This window comes from Macaca fascicularis, chromosome 1, assembly GCF_037993035.2.
Source record: "Macaca fascicularis isolate 582-1 chromosome 1, T2T-MFA8v1.1".
Lineage (NCBI taxonomy): Eukaryota > Metazoa > Chordata > Mammalia > Primates > Cercopithecidae > Macaca > Macaca fascicularis.
Window position 1 is genome coordinate 188,805,010 of NC_088375.1, and position 18,298 is coordinate 188,823,307.

At 38.1% G+C, this 18,298-nt stretch overlaps 1 protein-coding gene across 17 annotated transcripts in view; it reads right to left on the reverse strand.

The window, feature by feature from the left end:
* The window catches only part of MAST2 (microtubule associated serine/threonine kinase 2), a 257,201-nt gene that overhangs the window by 148,718 nt on the left and 90,185 nt on the right, over window positions 1-18,298 (reverse strand). For 4 of the 17 annotated variants that reach the window (XM_074007733.1, XM_065533514.1, XM_065533512.1 and 1 more), the window contains exon 1: window positions 16,225-16,472. The exons of the other annotated variants lie outside the window; for them this stretch is intronic. In XM_074007733.1, coding sequence (XP_073863834.1) covers window positions 16,225-16,263 — 39 coding nt within the window. In that variant the 5' untranslated portion in view covers window positions 16,264-16,472. Of the gene's footprint in view, window positions 1-16,224; window positions 16,473-18,298 lie in introns of those variants that run through there. 17 annotated transcript variants of the gene reach the window in all.

Below are 18,298 nucleotides of genomic sequence, written 5' to 3' on the forward strand. Positions count from 1 at the left end.
AGTGTAATGGCACGATCTTGTGGCACTGCAACCTCCACCTTCCGAGTTCAAGCGGTTCTCCTGCCTCAGCCTCCCAAGTAGCTGGGATTACAGACATGCGCCACCACGCCTGGCTAATTTTGTATTTTTGGTAGAGATGGAGTTTCTCCATGTTGGTCAGGCTGGTCTTGAGCTCCCAACCTCACGTGATCCACCCGCCTCAGCCTCCCAAAGTGCTGGGATTACAGGCGTGAGCCACTGCACCCAGCCAACCTAAATCTCTATCAAAACACAGAACATGTCCATCAATCCAGATAGTTCCACCATGTTCTTTCTTTGTAAATCCCCAACAAACCACTATCTTCCTACCCCAAGCAAATATTATTCTCATTGTGTCACCACAGATTACTTTTACTTCCTCAAAACTTCGTATGAATGGAACCATACAAATATAAACCTTTTTACATAGGCTTCTTCAACTCAGCATAGTATTTGTGAGATTCATCTGTGTTGTTGCAAGTAACAATAGCAATATGAATATACCCCAGTTAATTTATCCTTTCTCCAATTCCATTTTTCAGCTACTAACATTCCTGTAACAGGTCTTTTGACAAGCTATATTTCATCTGTCTTGGGTAAATCCCTAAAAGTGTAGAATTACTTGGTTAAAGGGTAGATATATGTTTAGTTTTATAAGAAGCTAGCAGACCTTTTTCTAAAGTGATTATACCATGTTACACTCCCATGAACAACGTATGAGAGTTTCAACTGCTTCACATTCTAGCTATTACATGTTATGCTTACATTAATAATATAAGAAAGTTCCAACTGCTCTACATTCATGCCAATATATGGTATCAGTTTTTTATATTTTAGTCATTTTACATTTTAGCTATTTAGGTGTGTAGGGGTATCTCACCGTGGCTTTAATCATTTTCCTGATGACTAACGATGTTGAGTATCTTTTCATGTGCTTATTAACCATCAATATATATTCCTTTGTGAAGTATCTTAAAATTTTTTTTACCTTTTTAAAAATTGAGTTATCTTTTTGCTATTGAATTGCAAGAGTTCTTCATAATCTTCTAAATACAAGTCCTGTGTCATGTATGTTTTGTAAATATGTTCTAATCTGTGGCTTGCCTACTAAAGTTATTGGTGGTGCCTTTCTCTTTCTTTTTTTTTTTTTTTTTTTTGAGATGGAGTCTCGCTTTGTCACCCAGGCTGGAGCACAGTGGTGCGATCTTGACTCACGGCAACCTCCATCTCCCGGGTTCAAGTGATTTTCCTGCCTCAGTCTCTTGAGTAGCTGGGATTACAGGCACCCATCACCATGCCCAGCTAATTTTTGTATTCTTAGTAGAGACGGATTTTCACCATATTGGTCAAGCTGGTCTAGAACTCCTGATCTCAGGTGATCCACCTGCCTCAGCCTCCCAAAGTGTTGGTATTACAGGCGTGAGCCACCACGCCAGGCCAGTGGTGCCTTTTGATGAGTGAAAATTAATTTTGAGGTAATACGTGAGATGAAACTAAGGTTCTTTTTTTTCATACGGATATCCATTTATTTCAATACCATTTATTGAAAACACTGTCCTTTCCCTAAGAAATTTTTTTGAAACCTTTCTGGGCTCTCTATTGCATCCTACTGATCTATTTTTCTGCCCTATGCAAGCACCCCACTGTCATGATTCTGTAGTTTTATATTTAGTCCTGAAGTTGGATTATACAGTCCTTTAACTTTATTTTCCAAGATTGCTTTAGATATTCTAGATTCTTCATTTCAATTTGAATTTCTGAATCCAATTGTTAATTTTTACCAAAAAAAGCCTGCTGGGATTATACATCAATTTGGAAGAAGTGATATCTGAAAATATCAAGTCTTACAATACATGAACATAGTATTTCTCTGTTGACCGAGTACTTTACTCTAAGCAATGTTTTACCGTTAACAAAAACTCCTTTTATGAAGCTCATCCCTAAATAGATTTTTTAAAGCTATTATAAATAAAATCTTTTATTTCATTTTCCAATTGCTTGCATGTATATAGAAATGTAATTAATTTTTATACTGACCATGTATCCTATACTTTGGTAAAACCATTATTAATCATAACTGTTTTGTATATTCCTTAGAATTTTTCTATATAAACAATCATATCTTCTATCAATAGGGAGAGTTTTACTTCTTTCCATTTTCTAGAATTTTCTATAAGATGTTAAATAGAAGTGGTAGACATCCTTGTCTGGCTTCTCATCTAATCTTAGGAGAAAAGCATTTAACATTTTGAATATTTAATATTATGTTAGTTATAGGTTTTTCATGGATAACTTTTTGACAAGTTCTCTTCTATTCCTAATTTGTTCATAGTCTTTCTCACAAATGGGAATGGATTATGTCAAATACTTTCTCTGCATCTACTGAAATGCTTACATAGTTTTTCTCTGCTGTTAATGTGGCAAATTACAGTGATTGATTTTCTAAGATTAAACTAATTTTGCAATTCTGAGTTAAATTCAACTTTTTTTTTTTTTTTTTTTTTTTTTTTGAGATGGAGCCTTGCTCCATCACCCAGACTGGAGTGCAGTAGCGTGATCTCCACTCACTGCAACCTCTGCCTCCCAGGTTCAAGTGATTCTCCTGCCTCAGCCTCCCAAGTAGTTGGGTTTACAGGTGTGTGCCACTATGCCTGGCTAATTTTTGTATTTTCAGTAGAGATGGGGTTTTACCATGTTAGTCAGGCTGGACTCAAACTCCTGACCTCAGGTGATCCACCCACCTTGGCCTCTCAAAGTGCTGGGATTACAGGTGCGAGTCACCGTGCCCAGCTTAAATTCAACTTTATCAAATACATTGCTAGATTCTATTTGCTAATATCTCATTAATGATTTTTACACCTATTTTCATAAAGGATAATAATCTCTAATTTTCTTATAATGTCTTTGTCAGATTTTTGCATCACAATTATGCCGGTCTCCTAAAACTGATAGGGAACTGTTCCTTACTCCTCTATTTTCTGAAAGAATTTATGTAAGACTAGTGTCATTTCTTCCTTAAATATTAACAGTTTTCACTAATAACAGTATCTAGGCCTAGAAATTTTTATTTAGGATATTTGCCTGTATGTTAGTAAGTAAGACTGGCCTATATACTTTCTCTTCTCAAAATGTTCTTGTCCAATTTTGACATATTTATACTATCCTCATTGCTAAGGTTTCAATGTTTGTGTCTCATCCAAAATTCACATTGGACTTTAAAATCCAATGTGATAGTATTAAGAGGTGGGGTCTGTAGGAGGTGATTAGGTCATGAGGCCTCCTCTCTTGTACATTTTACATTTAGACATATTAAGACAAGGTAGTTTTATGTACAACTATAGAGGTCAGCAAAAAGATCTGGGATAGAGACACAAATTTGAGATTCATCTGTAAAATATATAGAGAAAGGAGAGTGTACAAGCAGAACTTTAAGGACAGTCCACATTTAAGGGTCTAAGGTGATGAAGGATGAGCCTACAAAGGTGTTTAAATGGTGTGTTTGCAGGGATAAGAGGAAAAACAAGAGAAATGATTAAGGCCTTCGTAAAGCTTTAAGCCAGGCATGGTGATGTGCACCTGTAGTCCCAGCTACTCAGGAGACTGAGGCAGGAGAATCGCTTAAGTCCAGGAGTCTGAGGCCAGCTTAGCCAACAGAGCAAGACCCCATCTCAAAAAAATCAAAATTAAAAGAGAAAAAAGAGGCTTCATACAGCTTTCAGCCCTTTTCGCCTTTCCATCCTCCGCCATGTGAAGAAACAGCAAGAAGGCACTCGCCACACAAATGCCAGCACCTTGATCTTGGACTTTTCAGACTCCAGGACTGTAAGAAAATAAATGTCTGTTCTTTATAAATTACCCAATCTGTGGTATTTTTTTACAGCAGCATGAACAGACAAAGACACTCATAAAATGTGCTAAGGTAATATATCCTCTTTTTCTACTTTCTGAAACAATCTATATAAAACTGGAAATATTTGTTCTTTGAATCTACATGACAGTTCTGACTTCTTGAATAGCTTAAATGGGTAACATGGTAGAGTATAGTTTTGGCTTAATAATAAAATTTTATAAAATGCATATATGCCCCTCTCTGCATTTGTTTAGAGGCATGGAAATGCATCTGTGGAAATTCATCCCTTCCGACTTCCTTACACCTATACAAAAGCCTGCATTTGATGCCCAGGACTCCAGATCAGTACATTCTGTGACAACTAAGGCATGGTGGAACAAGAGTGCCTTCCAACCACATAAAGGTAGTCCAAGGAGCAACGATTTCCCAAGCCTCCTTTTCCCAGGGAATATTCACAGCAGGTTGGGGAGAAAAGCTACACAATCAGGAAACTTGGCTGAGGCAAGAGTACTCCCATTTAGATAGATAACCATAAATTATTTTACTCATAACCTTCTAGCAACTAGGCTGGTAATACCTGGTAATACATTACAATATCAGGTGAAGCCCATTCCATTCAGCCTTCTCTGATCTACTCATTATCTCTTGACTCTTCATGTTCTTAATGATCTTCCTAATTAGCATTCTGAACCCATTCAAGTCTATTCCAGCTTGAGGAAAGGATATAAATTCCCTTAATAACTACACATCCCTCTTCAAACATTGCCTTATCAATTTTATTTCCCTTCACAACCACACTTCTTGAATGAGTTATCTACATCCAACATCTCTAATTTCTCACTTCCTACTCATTCTTCAACACTCTACAAATATCCCCAGACCTTACCACCCCGTTTAAACCATTCTTGCCACACTGCCAATGTTATGTATAATGCCATTGTTAATGAAGCATCACTGCATTTTTAATCCACCTATCTTTTTTGGCTCCACTGCTCAGCAGCACCTGATAGTACCATTCACTGTTCTGTCCTGGAAGACTTTTCTTGCCATGAAGCCACATTCTCTTGTTCTTCCTCTTATCCCTGCAAACACACCATTTAAACACCTTTGTAGGCTCATCCTCCATCACCTTAGACTCTTAAATGTGGGCTGTCCTTAAAGTTCTGCTTGTACACTCTCCTTTCTCTATATATTTTAGAGATGAATCTCAAATTTGTATCTCTATCCCAGATCTTTTTGCTGACCTCTATAGTTGTACATACAACTACCTTGTCTTAATATGTCTAAAACTCAGCTTATCTTTCTACTCAGTCTCGCTCCTACTGTTTTCTATTTTGATGATGGTACCACCAAACCCAGGGTCATTCTTGATTTTTCACTTTCTCTCACTCTCTACATTCATTATTCATCAAGCTCTGCCAATTCTACTTCCAAAATACCTATCTTTAATCTGTCAATTCACTTCTACTTCCCCGGGCACAAGCCACCATCATCCTATAACATCCTCCTAATTGGTCTCCCTTTCATTCAGTTTTGTCCCCCTTGATTAATGTTATATTAATGCAAATATCATATATAGTACCTGTTTTCTGAGTGATAACCCATGTGGGTTTAATGAAATAAATACTGAAGTCAAAAATAACTTTTTTTTTTTTTTTTTTAGATGAAGTCTCGTTCTGTCACCCAGGCTGGAGTGCAGTGGCACGATCTCGGCTCACAGCAACCTCCGCCTCCCGGGTTCAAGCGATTCTCCTGCCTCAACCTCCCGAGTAGCTGGGATTACAGGCATATGCCACCATGCCCAGCTAATTTTTGTTTTTTTAGTGGAGATGGGGTTTCACCATGTTGGTCAGTCTGGTCTCAACTCCTGACCCCAGGTGATCCACCTGCCTCGGTCTCCCAAAGTGCTGGGATTACAGACGTGAGCCACCGCACCCGGCCAAAAATAACTTTTTAAAATGGGTCCTAAACTATCACAAGAACAGAAAACCAAACACCGCATGTTCTCACTCATAGGTGGGAACTGAACAATGAGATCACTTGGACTCGGGAAGGGGGACATCACACACCGCGGCCTATCATGGGGAGGGGGGAGGGGGGAGGGATTGCATTGGGAGTTATACCTGATGTAAATGACGAGTTGTTGGGTGCTGACGAGTTGATGGGTGCAGCACAGCAACATGGCACAAGTATACACATGTAACAAACCTGCATGTTATGCACATGTACCCTAGAACTTAAAGTATAATAAAAAAAAAAAAATGGGTCCTTTCTCTCTTATAATTCTGCAACGGATAAAGTCTAAAATCCTTTCTGTAGTCTACAGGGCACTACTTGGCTGTGACTGCCTCCCTCCTCAGTATCATCTGCACAATTCTCCAGTCTTATTGGAGTTTTGGACTCAGGCTTGCCATGCTTTCTTTCACCTTCAGGTCTTCACACTTACTGTTCTCTTGGTCTGGATTACTTTTCTTTATCTCTTTTTATACCTTCCTGGAGTTCAGTTTAAATTTCGTTTCCTCTGGAAAGTTTTTCTACACAGTTTCCCCTCCAGCCTCCTTCCATATATTACCCAAATATTCCTTTAATTCCTCAATCATACCTACTTGACTCATTATTATAATTATTTGCTAAATTATCTGTTTTCTTTGACTGTTAGCTCCAGGCGAGTAGGAATTAGTCTTGCTCACGAGGACATTCCTGGCACCCAGCAGAACACCTGGCCTAGAAGGCACCAAATGAATATTGGATGAATAAATCTATGAATCCATCAAGTAAGTAAATGGTTCATACTATTATTGCTATCATCATTATAAGGCACACGATAGGGTCCTGTCTACCAGTTTGGAGTTGCATTGATGAAAACTATCAATTGCAATAATTTCAGCAAGAAGTTTTACTAGGGGAAGAATATGTTCTATTATCACATATTATTTACTGACAGTCTCCTGGCTGGTAGTTACTCCTTGGAGAGTCGGAATGCTTTAAGAAGAGAAAAATATTAACTAGGAAGAAAATCTATGTTAATACCATTTACTATCTAGTCTTAAAGGAACATTATCTCCTGACCTCGTGATCCACCCACCTCGGCCTCCCAAAGCACTGGGATTACAGGTGTGAGCCACCATGCCTGGCCAAGAACACAAAATTTAAAGTTTGGAAAACTAGGTTTCTGTCATGGCTCAAAAACATGTAACTGTGTGACCTGGAATTCCATCTACCTCAAAGGCTTAGATACAGCTGTTGTAAAGGTCAAATAAAGTAATGTACATGAAAATACTTTAGGCCAGTCACAGTGGCTCACACCTGTAATTCCAGCACTTTGGGATGCCAAGGCGGGAAGATTGCTTGAGTTCAGGAGTTCAAGACCAGACTGGGCAACATGGTGAAACCCCATCTCTACAAAAACTACAAAAAATAGCTGGGCATATTGGCATGTGCCAGCAGTCCCAGCTACTCAGGAGGCTGAGGTGGCAAGATCACTGGAGCTTGGGAGGCAGTGCTGGAGTACACTGTGATCAGCAGTGAGCCAAGATCACACCACTGCACTCCAGCCTGGGCAACAGAGAGAAATTCTGTCTCAAGAAGAAAAAACAAAAACAAACAAACAAAAACCTTTATTCTATAAATAATGTGTTATTCTCATTTGAGTTTGATAAACAGCTTGATTATATTAACAGGATATTTCTACATGGTATAAAGAACCTAGGACTCAGAAAAATATGTGAACACAATTCTGCTACTTGCTTCCTTATAAAATCTTGGTCAGTCATTAAACCTTTCTAAACCTCATTGTTCTTACCTGTTCACCTGAGATAAAAATACCTACTCTGCCTTTCTCACAAAAGTTATTCCTAGGCTTGAATTTTAAAAATAAACTTAAAAGTTTAAAGTAAGACACTTTGGATTAATAATAAGAAATTGGCCAGGTGTGGTGGCTCACACCTGTAATCCCAGCACTTTGGGAGGTCGAGGCGGGAGGATCCCTTGAGCTCAGGAGATCAAGACCAGCCTTGCAACACAGTGAGACCTCGTCTCCAATAAAAAAGTTCAAAAAAAATTAGCCAGGATTGGTGGCACACGCCTGTAGTCCCAACTATATAGGGGGCTGAGGTGGGAAGATCGCCTGAGACCAGAGGTGAAGGTTGCAGTGAGCCAAGATCACGCCACTGGACTCCAGCCTGGGTGACAGAGTAAGACCCTGTCTCAAAAAAAAAAAATAGGAAGAATGGAAATTTTTCTAATCTAACCCACCAGAAGCGAAGCTCTAAAGCTAAGTGATAAGATGCTATTCTCTAAAAACTAACCCACCCCCAATACTCCATCCCTATCATTCCTCCCCAAATATTCAAAGTATATTGCTTTAACAGTCTCCAAAATTTTATTACCATTTGGATCCCTCAAATTGATACATGTTGATACTTTCTGCCAACGATATTTCCCAAAGAGCTTTAAGTAATATTTGACTACACTGAATAAAATAAAATATATTAAACTATATTCTGAAGTTACAATGAAAGTTGTACATACCAAATCCCCGAGAAATAACCAGTCACTCTCTTTCACTTGTCCACAAAGCAAACTTCTAAAGGTATTACATAAAACACGAAATGGTGCCATTCATGGCCGGACATGGTGGCTCACGCCTGCAATTCCAGCACTTTGGGAGGCCGAGGCTGGTGGATCACCTGAGGTTGGGAGTTTGAGACCAGCCTGATCTACATGGAGAAACCCCGTCTCTTCTAAAAACACAAAAATTAGCTGGGCGTGGTGGTGCATGCCTGTAATACCAGCTACTCAGGAGGCTGAGGTAGGAGAATCGCTTGAACCCAGGAGGCAGAGGATGCAGTGAGCTGAGATTGTGCCATTGCACTCTAGCCTGGGAAACAAGAGCAAAACTCCGTCTCACACACACACACACACACACACACAGACACAAAACACGAAAGGGTGCTATTCACACAGATGAGGAATCACTGCCTATATGCACTACTCATTATTCACAATGACTAAAGCCATAAAATATTTCCAAAGAAAAGACAAAGGCCAAGTGTCCAAAGGCAGTAACCACTACCCCCACAAGTAAATATGCAAGCCAGGAGTCACAAGGCTGGTCCTTGTCCTTTATGTCAACAGTCACCAGCATGGAGATGACTATGGGTCAAAGCTGTCTCTGCCTGAGGCAACTCCCTCCCTGGGACTCTGAGCCTCACTCGCTTTCTATTGAATTCTCACACTATACATAATACATATTGATTCCCACTGCAGTAGCAGCACTCTTCCCAGAGAAGGAAATTAACAGACTCTAAGAAACATAACTCAATAATCCACTCCACTGGAAGTGGATAGAGAACTGGGTTTTGGAGACAATAACTTTTCAACTAACATTTAAAATCAACGAGGCAAGGTGCTGTGCTCACGCCTGTAATCCCAACACTTTGGGAGGCCATGGCGGGAGGATCACTTGAGCCCAGAGTCTGAGACCAGCCTAGATAACATAGTGAGAACTCGTCTCAAGAAAAACAAACAAACAAAAAAGTCAAGGAGAAAAAAAGGTATTCTCTGCCACTAAAAGATCATATGTCTCTTTATATAACTCATAATTAAACCCACATAGTGTAACTAACATAAATAACACTGGGGTGAGGGTAGGAGTGGTGAACATTCTAGGGCCTACTCAGAATCCACTGCTGATGACAATACCATTGTTAAAAGACAAAATTACAACAGATTTAGTTTAAAGATCAAACTGACTTTCAGTTTAAAGATCAAACCGACTTTTGTTTGCAATTCTGTAACATCTCATTCTTTAAAATAGAACGCATGTTCTGCTGAGCTAAGCAGAGGGGGCTGGCTTTCTAAGCAGAAAAGGGGTTAAGAAAGCACCAACAGGGAATAAAAAGCAGATTATTCATTACAAAGTTACTCTCCTTATAGAGTTACTCTCCTTACTCTTCTGTTTTAACTCCTTATAGAGTTAAAACAGAACTTTCTTATCATTCTGGCTCAGGTAAACTGGGTCACCTCTGGTTACAGTGAATTTCATGGTTTTGTTGTTGTTGTTTTTTAAACGAGCCTGTTTCAGTTCAGTTTGATTACATGGCCAAATAAGTCTGGGGGAAGTAATAAGAGATAAGGAGTGCTTGTAGTGTTCAGGAGGGGGTTAAAGTTTGAATTTGTTCTAACACACCAGTAGAAATAGAAAAAGAAAATAAGAAAACAAAAACTCTACCAATATTTTTAAAAGGTAAAAAAAGAAAGGGGACAGTAAGGCATAGAGATATAGGACATGGAATACAAAAACTAATATGGCAGAAACAAGTCCAAATATATCATTAATCATAATAAATGTAAATAGACAAAATTTTCATTACAAACAGGACTTTTTTTATTTTTTATTTTTTTAAAGAAAACCTACTGTATGCCATTCGCAAGAGATATACCAAAAGCAAACTGATATGAAAAGGTTGAAATAAAGGGATAGTTGGTTTCTGGAAAAACAACAACAAAAAATGTTCCACCGAATTTTTGTTGTTGCTATTTTAGTTTTTTTTTGAGACAGGGTCTTGCTGTCACCCAGGCTGGAGTACAGGGGCACAATCATGGCTCACAGCAGCGTTGACCTCCTAGGCTCAAGCGATCCTCCCACTTCAGCTTCCCAAATACAAATAGCTGGAACTACAGGTGTGCACCGCCACGCCTGGCTAATTAAAAAAAAAATTTTTTTTTTTTTTTTTTTTTTTTTTTTGTAGAGACGTCTCACCATGTTGCCCAAGCTGGTCTCCAGCTCCTGGGCTCAAGTGATTCACCCACCTGGCACTCTCAAAGTGCTGGGATTATAGGTGTGAGCCACTGTACTTGGCATTCCACTGATATTTGATCATGAAAAAAAGAGTCTTAATACCCAATATTAGAAAAATAAAAAGAAATAGAAGAACAAATCAGCAAAGGTTTAAAAGAAAAAAAATTATATATATATAAACAAATTGATCTCAAAAAATCACAAAATAAACAAAACAAACTCTTAAAAATATGTTCCTTACCAAAACTACCTCAAGATGAAAAGTAGGAAACTTACATTATATACATGAGCATTTTTTAAAAACTGAATCATACATTATTCCTGAGTTTACCCACAAAATGTGAAAGTGGTTATATCATAAAAAATTCACAAATGTTATATACCTCAAATAAATTGAGAAAAAAACAAAACAATATCAGATGATATAGAAAGGCACATCAAACAGGTATAAAAAGAAACAAAAGCTGGGTGCGGTGGCTCATGCCTATAATCCCAGCACTTTGGGAGAACAAGGTGGGCAGATCACCTCAGGTCAGGAATTCAAGACCAGCCTGGTCAACACAGCAAAAGCCTGTCTCTACTAAAAAATACAAAATTTAGCCAGGCGTTGTGGCAGGAACCTGTGATCCCAACTACTCAGGAGGCTGAGGCTGGAGAATCACTTGAACTCAGCAGGCAGAGGCTGCAGTGAGCCAAGGTTGCACCATTGCACTCCAGCCTGAGTGACAAGAGCAAAACTTTGTCTCAAAAACAAACAAACAAACAAACAAACAAACAACAGAATCACAGGAACAGAGATCTTAAAGACTAGAAAAAGGAAAGGGAGAGAGCTAAAAAAAGGTAGAGGTCTTTACACTGAGACATAAATGTTGCAAACTCAAATGCTTTAATGGGCCAGTAAGGTAATATACTGTACTTTATCAAATCTGAAAAACTATCAATTGCAAAAGATACTATTATTTTTTGTAATAGTAAGAAACATTTTTCAAAATGCAAAACAAAAATAAGCCCTGCCAATTAAAGTATAACACACCATTAAGAGTAACACCGCTATTTCAAAGCTGTTATAAAGTAAAAAGATGTGAGCCTTAGAATAGATGAAATTCAGTAAATATATAAAGCAGCAGAGGATAAAACAAAAGGGAACTGATAGAGACTATGTTGGTTAATTTTTCTTTAAATCTCCAAAGGTGGTTAAATAAAATATATCTATAGGAAGTAGACAGGCCACCAGACCACCAATTTGTAATCTAGATTGACACAGAGAACACCAGAATTTAATTCAGAGGTGATCAAGGGATGTAATTGTAAATTACTGTAAGATTTCTGAATCAAACAATTCCCTCTACAGAATACATGGAGCCTACAGGAATGAATTGTTAACAAAGACTCCAGATAGCCAAGGAACTCTAAAGATCTGAGACTGGACTGATTATCCTTGTCTGCAAAGATGCTGGAGTTACCCATAATGACTATAATATTTGAAAATTAGGTACTCAGGTCTTAACTGCATGAGGATAATCAGAAGGTTGATAGGTAGAAAAGGAGGATAAAAACACTCAGGAATGGGGGAATGTCAGAAAAAAATGGCTATAAAAAAACAAACAAACGTACAAGACTGGTGTAGCTGCAACATAGAATAGGAATATCTGAGGCAGGGCACAGAAGAGGGACAAGAGTGAGATAAATTACTTAACCTTCAAAGCCATCTAATTTACTGACTTGATGAAAATATCTTAGTGATACTAAAAACTGAAGAGTACAAACTGAAATTTTTCCTTTATCAAACTCACAGAAAAGAACAAGGAAATGTAGAACAACAGAAGCAAATAATTAGGTTACATTTTTATCCATGTCATCAGCCTTTTTAAAATAAAATTTCAAGAAGAAATTGAATGTTTGAAATCTACCTGGTTCTTGAAGGTTTTGTTTTTAAGGACTAAAAATTAACTGAATCACATTTTGTAAGATGACCATAATTTATGGCAGTCATAATTTGCAAAATAAAAAAGTCCCAAGAAGGCTTTCTCAATAATAATGCTTCCTTTATGCATTATGTTGTCATATATCCTCCAAAATAATTAAGTACCCGTAAACAATAACACTCTAAGTACTCTCATTTTTGAACAGCAAAGGCAAAAAGCAAGTGGGGACTGGGGGGTGCATAAAAACATTATACAATTTAGTTTTGCCTGAAGGCAATAATTTTATCAGCACAACAAATATTTTCAATTCAGAACCTGGGAAATTGCACTGTCTATACAATGAAGACTGATTACTATATCTGCCTTATGGGCAAATAATGTGGAAATGATGGTACTAAGAGAGTTGATAATAAAAATTTGCTTATGTTGGCTAGTCCCTGACCTTTCAAAGTTAAAAATCATCCCCCACAAAGTTGATTGGGAAAGAGGGCAAATATAAAAGCACCTCCTTCAATTCACAAGGAACTTCAATCTCAAATGTCTCTCCATGTGTAGATGCTTCAAAAGTAGATGCAAGATGAAAGCCAATTTTTACCTTACAAGAAAGACCCAACTTGAACAGCTTTTCAAGCAAAACAGTGTCAATTCCTACACCGACAGAGGCTCCTCTAGTGTAAAGAAAAGATGCTCACACATAATCTCCAAGATGTCCTTTTACCATTAAGATGTAGGGATGTTGTAGTGTGTGACTGTGCAGCCTGAAACCACTACAGTTCTTTTTCTAACACATAGGAAGCAAGCTTGAGAATGAGGCCAAAACACAGAGGAAGACAAAAGAGCAATGAAGCTGAGCAAAGACACCAGATTACCCAACTCTGAAACTCATCCAACCTCTGGACTTCATTGTTGTGAGTCAAGATGTTTACTTAATATTTAAACCACTCAAGAGTCAAACTTTCTGTTACTTGTAGTTTAGAGTACCCTAACCTATACACCTAGCCTGACCATACACTTACTTGTCCGTCCTTGAGGAAGCTACTGAGCTTCACGTATCTGTAAAAATGGCCAATAAGAAAGTCCTCCACATCGTCCACTGCTATCACCCCTCCAATCTGTTATTATTTCTTGCCTTTTTTGACCACAACAGTCTCATAATTGGTCTTTTTGCTGTAGCCCTTGCCTCCACTGTCTCCTCTCAATATACCAGTGGAGTACAGAAATGAAATGAAATTTGGCTGTGGTTATATGACTAGAACAGGGCAGAACTGTAATTTGAACAAAATAGACAAGGTCTTTGCTCTCAGGGAACTTCTAAATGCACTATTTACTATTCTGCTACCTCCCAAGAAACTGTGCAGAGAAACTTGGAGGTATCAAAGTAGGCTATGCCTTAGCTGATCTTCTGGAAATGTTTTAGGAAATCTATTCCACCAGAAAGCAATTAGCGAAGCCAAACATTTATTTGGATTATCACCTTCAAATCTGAGGTTACCCAGTAGATTACCTGTACCACCAGGCACACTTTACCTTTGTGTGTTTATTTATATAAATCTATTAATAAAACTTACCTTTAAGTCTTTATATTATAATGTAACTATTTAAAACAAATAATCTAAACTGCTGCTTTTCAAGCATTAGCTCTGTTTTGGAATGTTCCAAAGCAATCTTCTGGAGAATGAACCTTAAAGTTTATTTTTTAAAAATAGGCAAAATAGGCTGGGTGCGGTGGCTCACATCTGCAATCCCAGCAATTTGGGAGGCCAAGGTGGGTGGATCACCTGAGATCAGGAGTTTGAGACCAGGCTGGCAAACATGGTGAAATACCGTCTCTACTAAAAACACAAAAAATTAGCCAGGTGTGGTGGTACATGCCTGTAATCCCCCAGCTACTCAACTCAGGAGGCAGAGGCAGGAGAATCACTTGAACCCTGGAGACGGAGGTTGCAGTGAGCCAAGATCACACCACTGCACGCTCCAGCCTGGGCAACACAGTGAGACTCCATCTGAAAAAAAAAAAAATAGACAAAGTAAATAGGGGAAAAAATTTTTTTAAGTATAAGGTTGTAGGAAAAGATCCTCCAGTGTTATGTAATCTGGCAGTTTAGAACTCCGGCTAGATAGAAACAAAGACTCAAGACCAAGGGCATCAGCAAACAAGGTAGCAAACACTAGAGACTGACTCAGGCACCAGGGAGAAAATGAATGATTTAACACAAAACAGGAAATATTCCCCATTCAACAAATAGGATTCCCTTTCTGAATTCTAGCAACTAAAGAGAAATAAAGATATAAATAAGCAGTGAAACCGAATGGGCTTACAAAGTCAGCCATTTTTATTTAGCAGCTGCTTGAACATATATCACTACTTATGAGAGGTCATCTGAGTACAGTACTATATAAATACTTCTCAAAATAACCCCAAGAAATCAAGTGACAAATCTCATCGAATCAATTGTGCTAACAGGAAAAATTAGTATATGGTGCTAGAGTTTATGTTATTGACTTTTAAAGCCCAGGTCACACTGGACAACTGCTAAAGGTTCAGTGGGTGCTCCCTACAGGCTCTGAATGTTTACAGTACCATCAATAAGAAGTACATATAATAACTAGAAACAATACAAATTTGTTTAAATTTATATTTTAAGTTTACTAATCCTATACATTTTCTTTCTGAGAACTTTAAAGAAACTAAAATAATGTTAATTCATGATAATTTTAAAATCCTTAGGTACTTTGTACAAAAAAAGTGCTTTATAAATAATGTCAAATAAACAAAATGAAAACAGAAATAGCTACATTTCACAACTAGACCAATACAGGTTGATTGATTAGCTCAGTGATTTACACTAGAATCTTCATTATGTCAATTCTCAAAAACATTCAGTGATAGACTAGAAGCGGGCTTGCTCTTTGCTAATAAGACGAAGATGAGATAATCTGAGATAATCTACAAAGCATGAAAAAAATAATCATCAAATTTGTCATATATTCTTTTACTGCTAAGGATATTCATTAAAATTCAGTTGAAGGTTGCCTATCAGTCTATTTTCACTCAATGTTATATGTTACATACCTCTTCATCTAACAAACTACCTCAGGTTTAAGAAGGAAAAGATGGTAGGTAGGTAGACAGGTAGACAGACGGATGGATGGACAGACAAGACAGACAGACAACAGATAAGTGGATGGAATGTATATATACAAAGTGATAATTTAGAAAAGTTCTTAAAACTATGTACAGAATCAAGCATATACTACACGTACATGTGACTTAATGCGGGGGGCAGCCCAGGCATGGTGGTCAGGAACAGAATATGTTCACTGTAAACAATCTGTCAGCAGTAATGTCTAATGTCCTAAATTAGGCTTGTATCCCATACAGGTCTGATTTCATTGCTCTTCTCACTAAATACAGTGTAAATAAGCCTAAGCAGCATTTTTCTATCAAAATAGCAAGATTTTAGATAAGTTCTCTAATTATAACTATACATCAAAGAATAAAGAGGAACTTAGCTGCACTCCACCCTGCCTCCTACCTCAAATGAATTAAATTATAACAATCTGTTCAGTACATTTACAAGAGACATTAAAAGGAAGGAGATCAGTGAAAAAGGTTTTCTTTTACTCACCTGTAACCCTCTCCTTCTCAGAATACTGGAATCATCCATAACAGGTATCAGACAAAAAAAGCCACTCCCCAGACAGTCAACTACTAGTGCCTACTTACTGCTGGTTAAAGAGGCAAACAATCCTTTCAGCACACCACTAACCCACTGTTCCACTAAACCAGTTCTCCCTCCGTCCAGCATAAGTACACAATCACTGCCTCATATCAGAATCATGTCTTTCTTCACAGGACTACAGATATATCTCATCTGAAGCACTGCCAAATAGCGGAAAGACTTCATATTTGTTTTCATTTTCCATGCATACCCCTTTGGTTGAAATTATTTGAAGTACTAAGAAAAGAACAAAAGGTTCCAGGGGAAAAAATTGCAATCTTTGATATCCTGACTTCGCTGCTTATTAAAAAGGTTTAGCAAACAAAACAAGAGTCTCCACCTATAGCTACTAAGCTTATAAAATCCATGTCACGTCTTCCTTTCCAGAAACAAAACCACTCCACATACGTTTTTAAAAAGATGACAATTCTTCAGAAATACAAAGAAAAACATACTATTCTGATGCCTGTATTTTAGACTCAAAATGATATAAAACCAGTTATTGTTTTGACTAAGTCGGCAAAATTCCTTTCATCCTTTGTACAGACAAAGCAAATGTCAGATTCTTTCAATACTGTCAGGGGCTCTTTTGTTTCTTTATCGCTAGACTCGCTGGTCTTCACTTCTTGGACAGTAACGAAATTCTCTTTCTTCACAAGCTAGATCATTGCTGAGGTCGGTTTCCCTGCTCTTTTATGTGCGGGAGGGGGTTAGTCCACGTGTTGTGAGTTCTGAGCATGGACAAATTCATTCATCTATTCATCGCTTACAGTGCTGTCACAGGAAACGCTCCCCATTCCCCCAGACTTCTAAAAGGGCACAGCATGAAAAAGTCTAGTTTTATCCAAGCTTTAACGATGTCAAGAATTGTTTCTTTGGTTACTGGCTGCCATTTTTAAAGTAGAACTTCAGCCAAGTTTAAAGATGCTTCTGTTTCTTAATTCATGGCTCAAAATACATAATCTTTTACATTTTAAGAGTGAAAGATTGTTCTCGTGATATGATTCTGTTCCTTAAACACTCTATAAGCAACGTTTACACTTTCCAACTTTATGGTAATTGTCAGAATCTTAGTAAACACAAAGGAAAGTTGCTGATCTTTCTAATAAGTCACATACACAAAATTGTTAGTGAAGGTAGCACTGTATTTTTAGGAAGTGGGTTAAACACATTAAATTCAATCACTTTTTCCAAACTATAAAACATGCTACAATAATTACTCTTCAACAAAATTCAGGAGATATGAATCCAAATTTCCTAATTTGACAGATAAAGGTATGTATAAAGCACACAATCAGCCAGTTATACTACCTAAGGTGTAAATATACCAATAACTAAAGGCCAGATTCAGTCTGCACTCAAAAATGAAGAAAATCAGTCCCTCCTATAATTATGACAGCTGCAACCAACAGTCTAGGGCTTGAAGGAAAGTCTATTTACAAGATCTTTTTCTGGTCTTCTTACAACTGATTATAGTCACAAGAGATTGCCACACTGCTGAAAATAGCACAGAAAAACAGGATCCATGTCCCTTTCATTCAGCAGAACTCTTCTAATCCTTAGCATAACCAGTGTGGTCTTTCATTGTGAGAGCTAATAAATCCACATCTCTACGGATTCCTTCTCCCATCTGCTGCTTTAAACAACTAACGGCTGGATTATGTCTATGGGGAAAACAAACACAAGACCTGAACAGACAGCTGATTTGCATAGGGTATGCTATACACTGTACAAGTGTCTGCAAAGTCATAGGCCTTTAAAGTCATAGAACCCCCCTTGGCCGGGCGCGGTGGCTCAAGCCTGTAATCCCAGCACTTTGGGAGGCCGAGACGGGCAGATCACGGGGTCAAGAGATCAAGACCATCCTGGCTAACACGGTGAAACCCCGTCTCTACTAAAAAATACAAAAAAAAAACTAGCCGGGCGAGGTGGCGGGCGCCTGTAGTCCCAGCTACTCGGGAGGCTGAGGCAGGAGAATGGC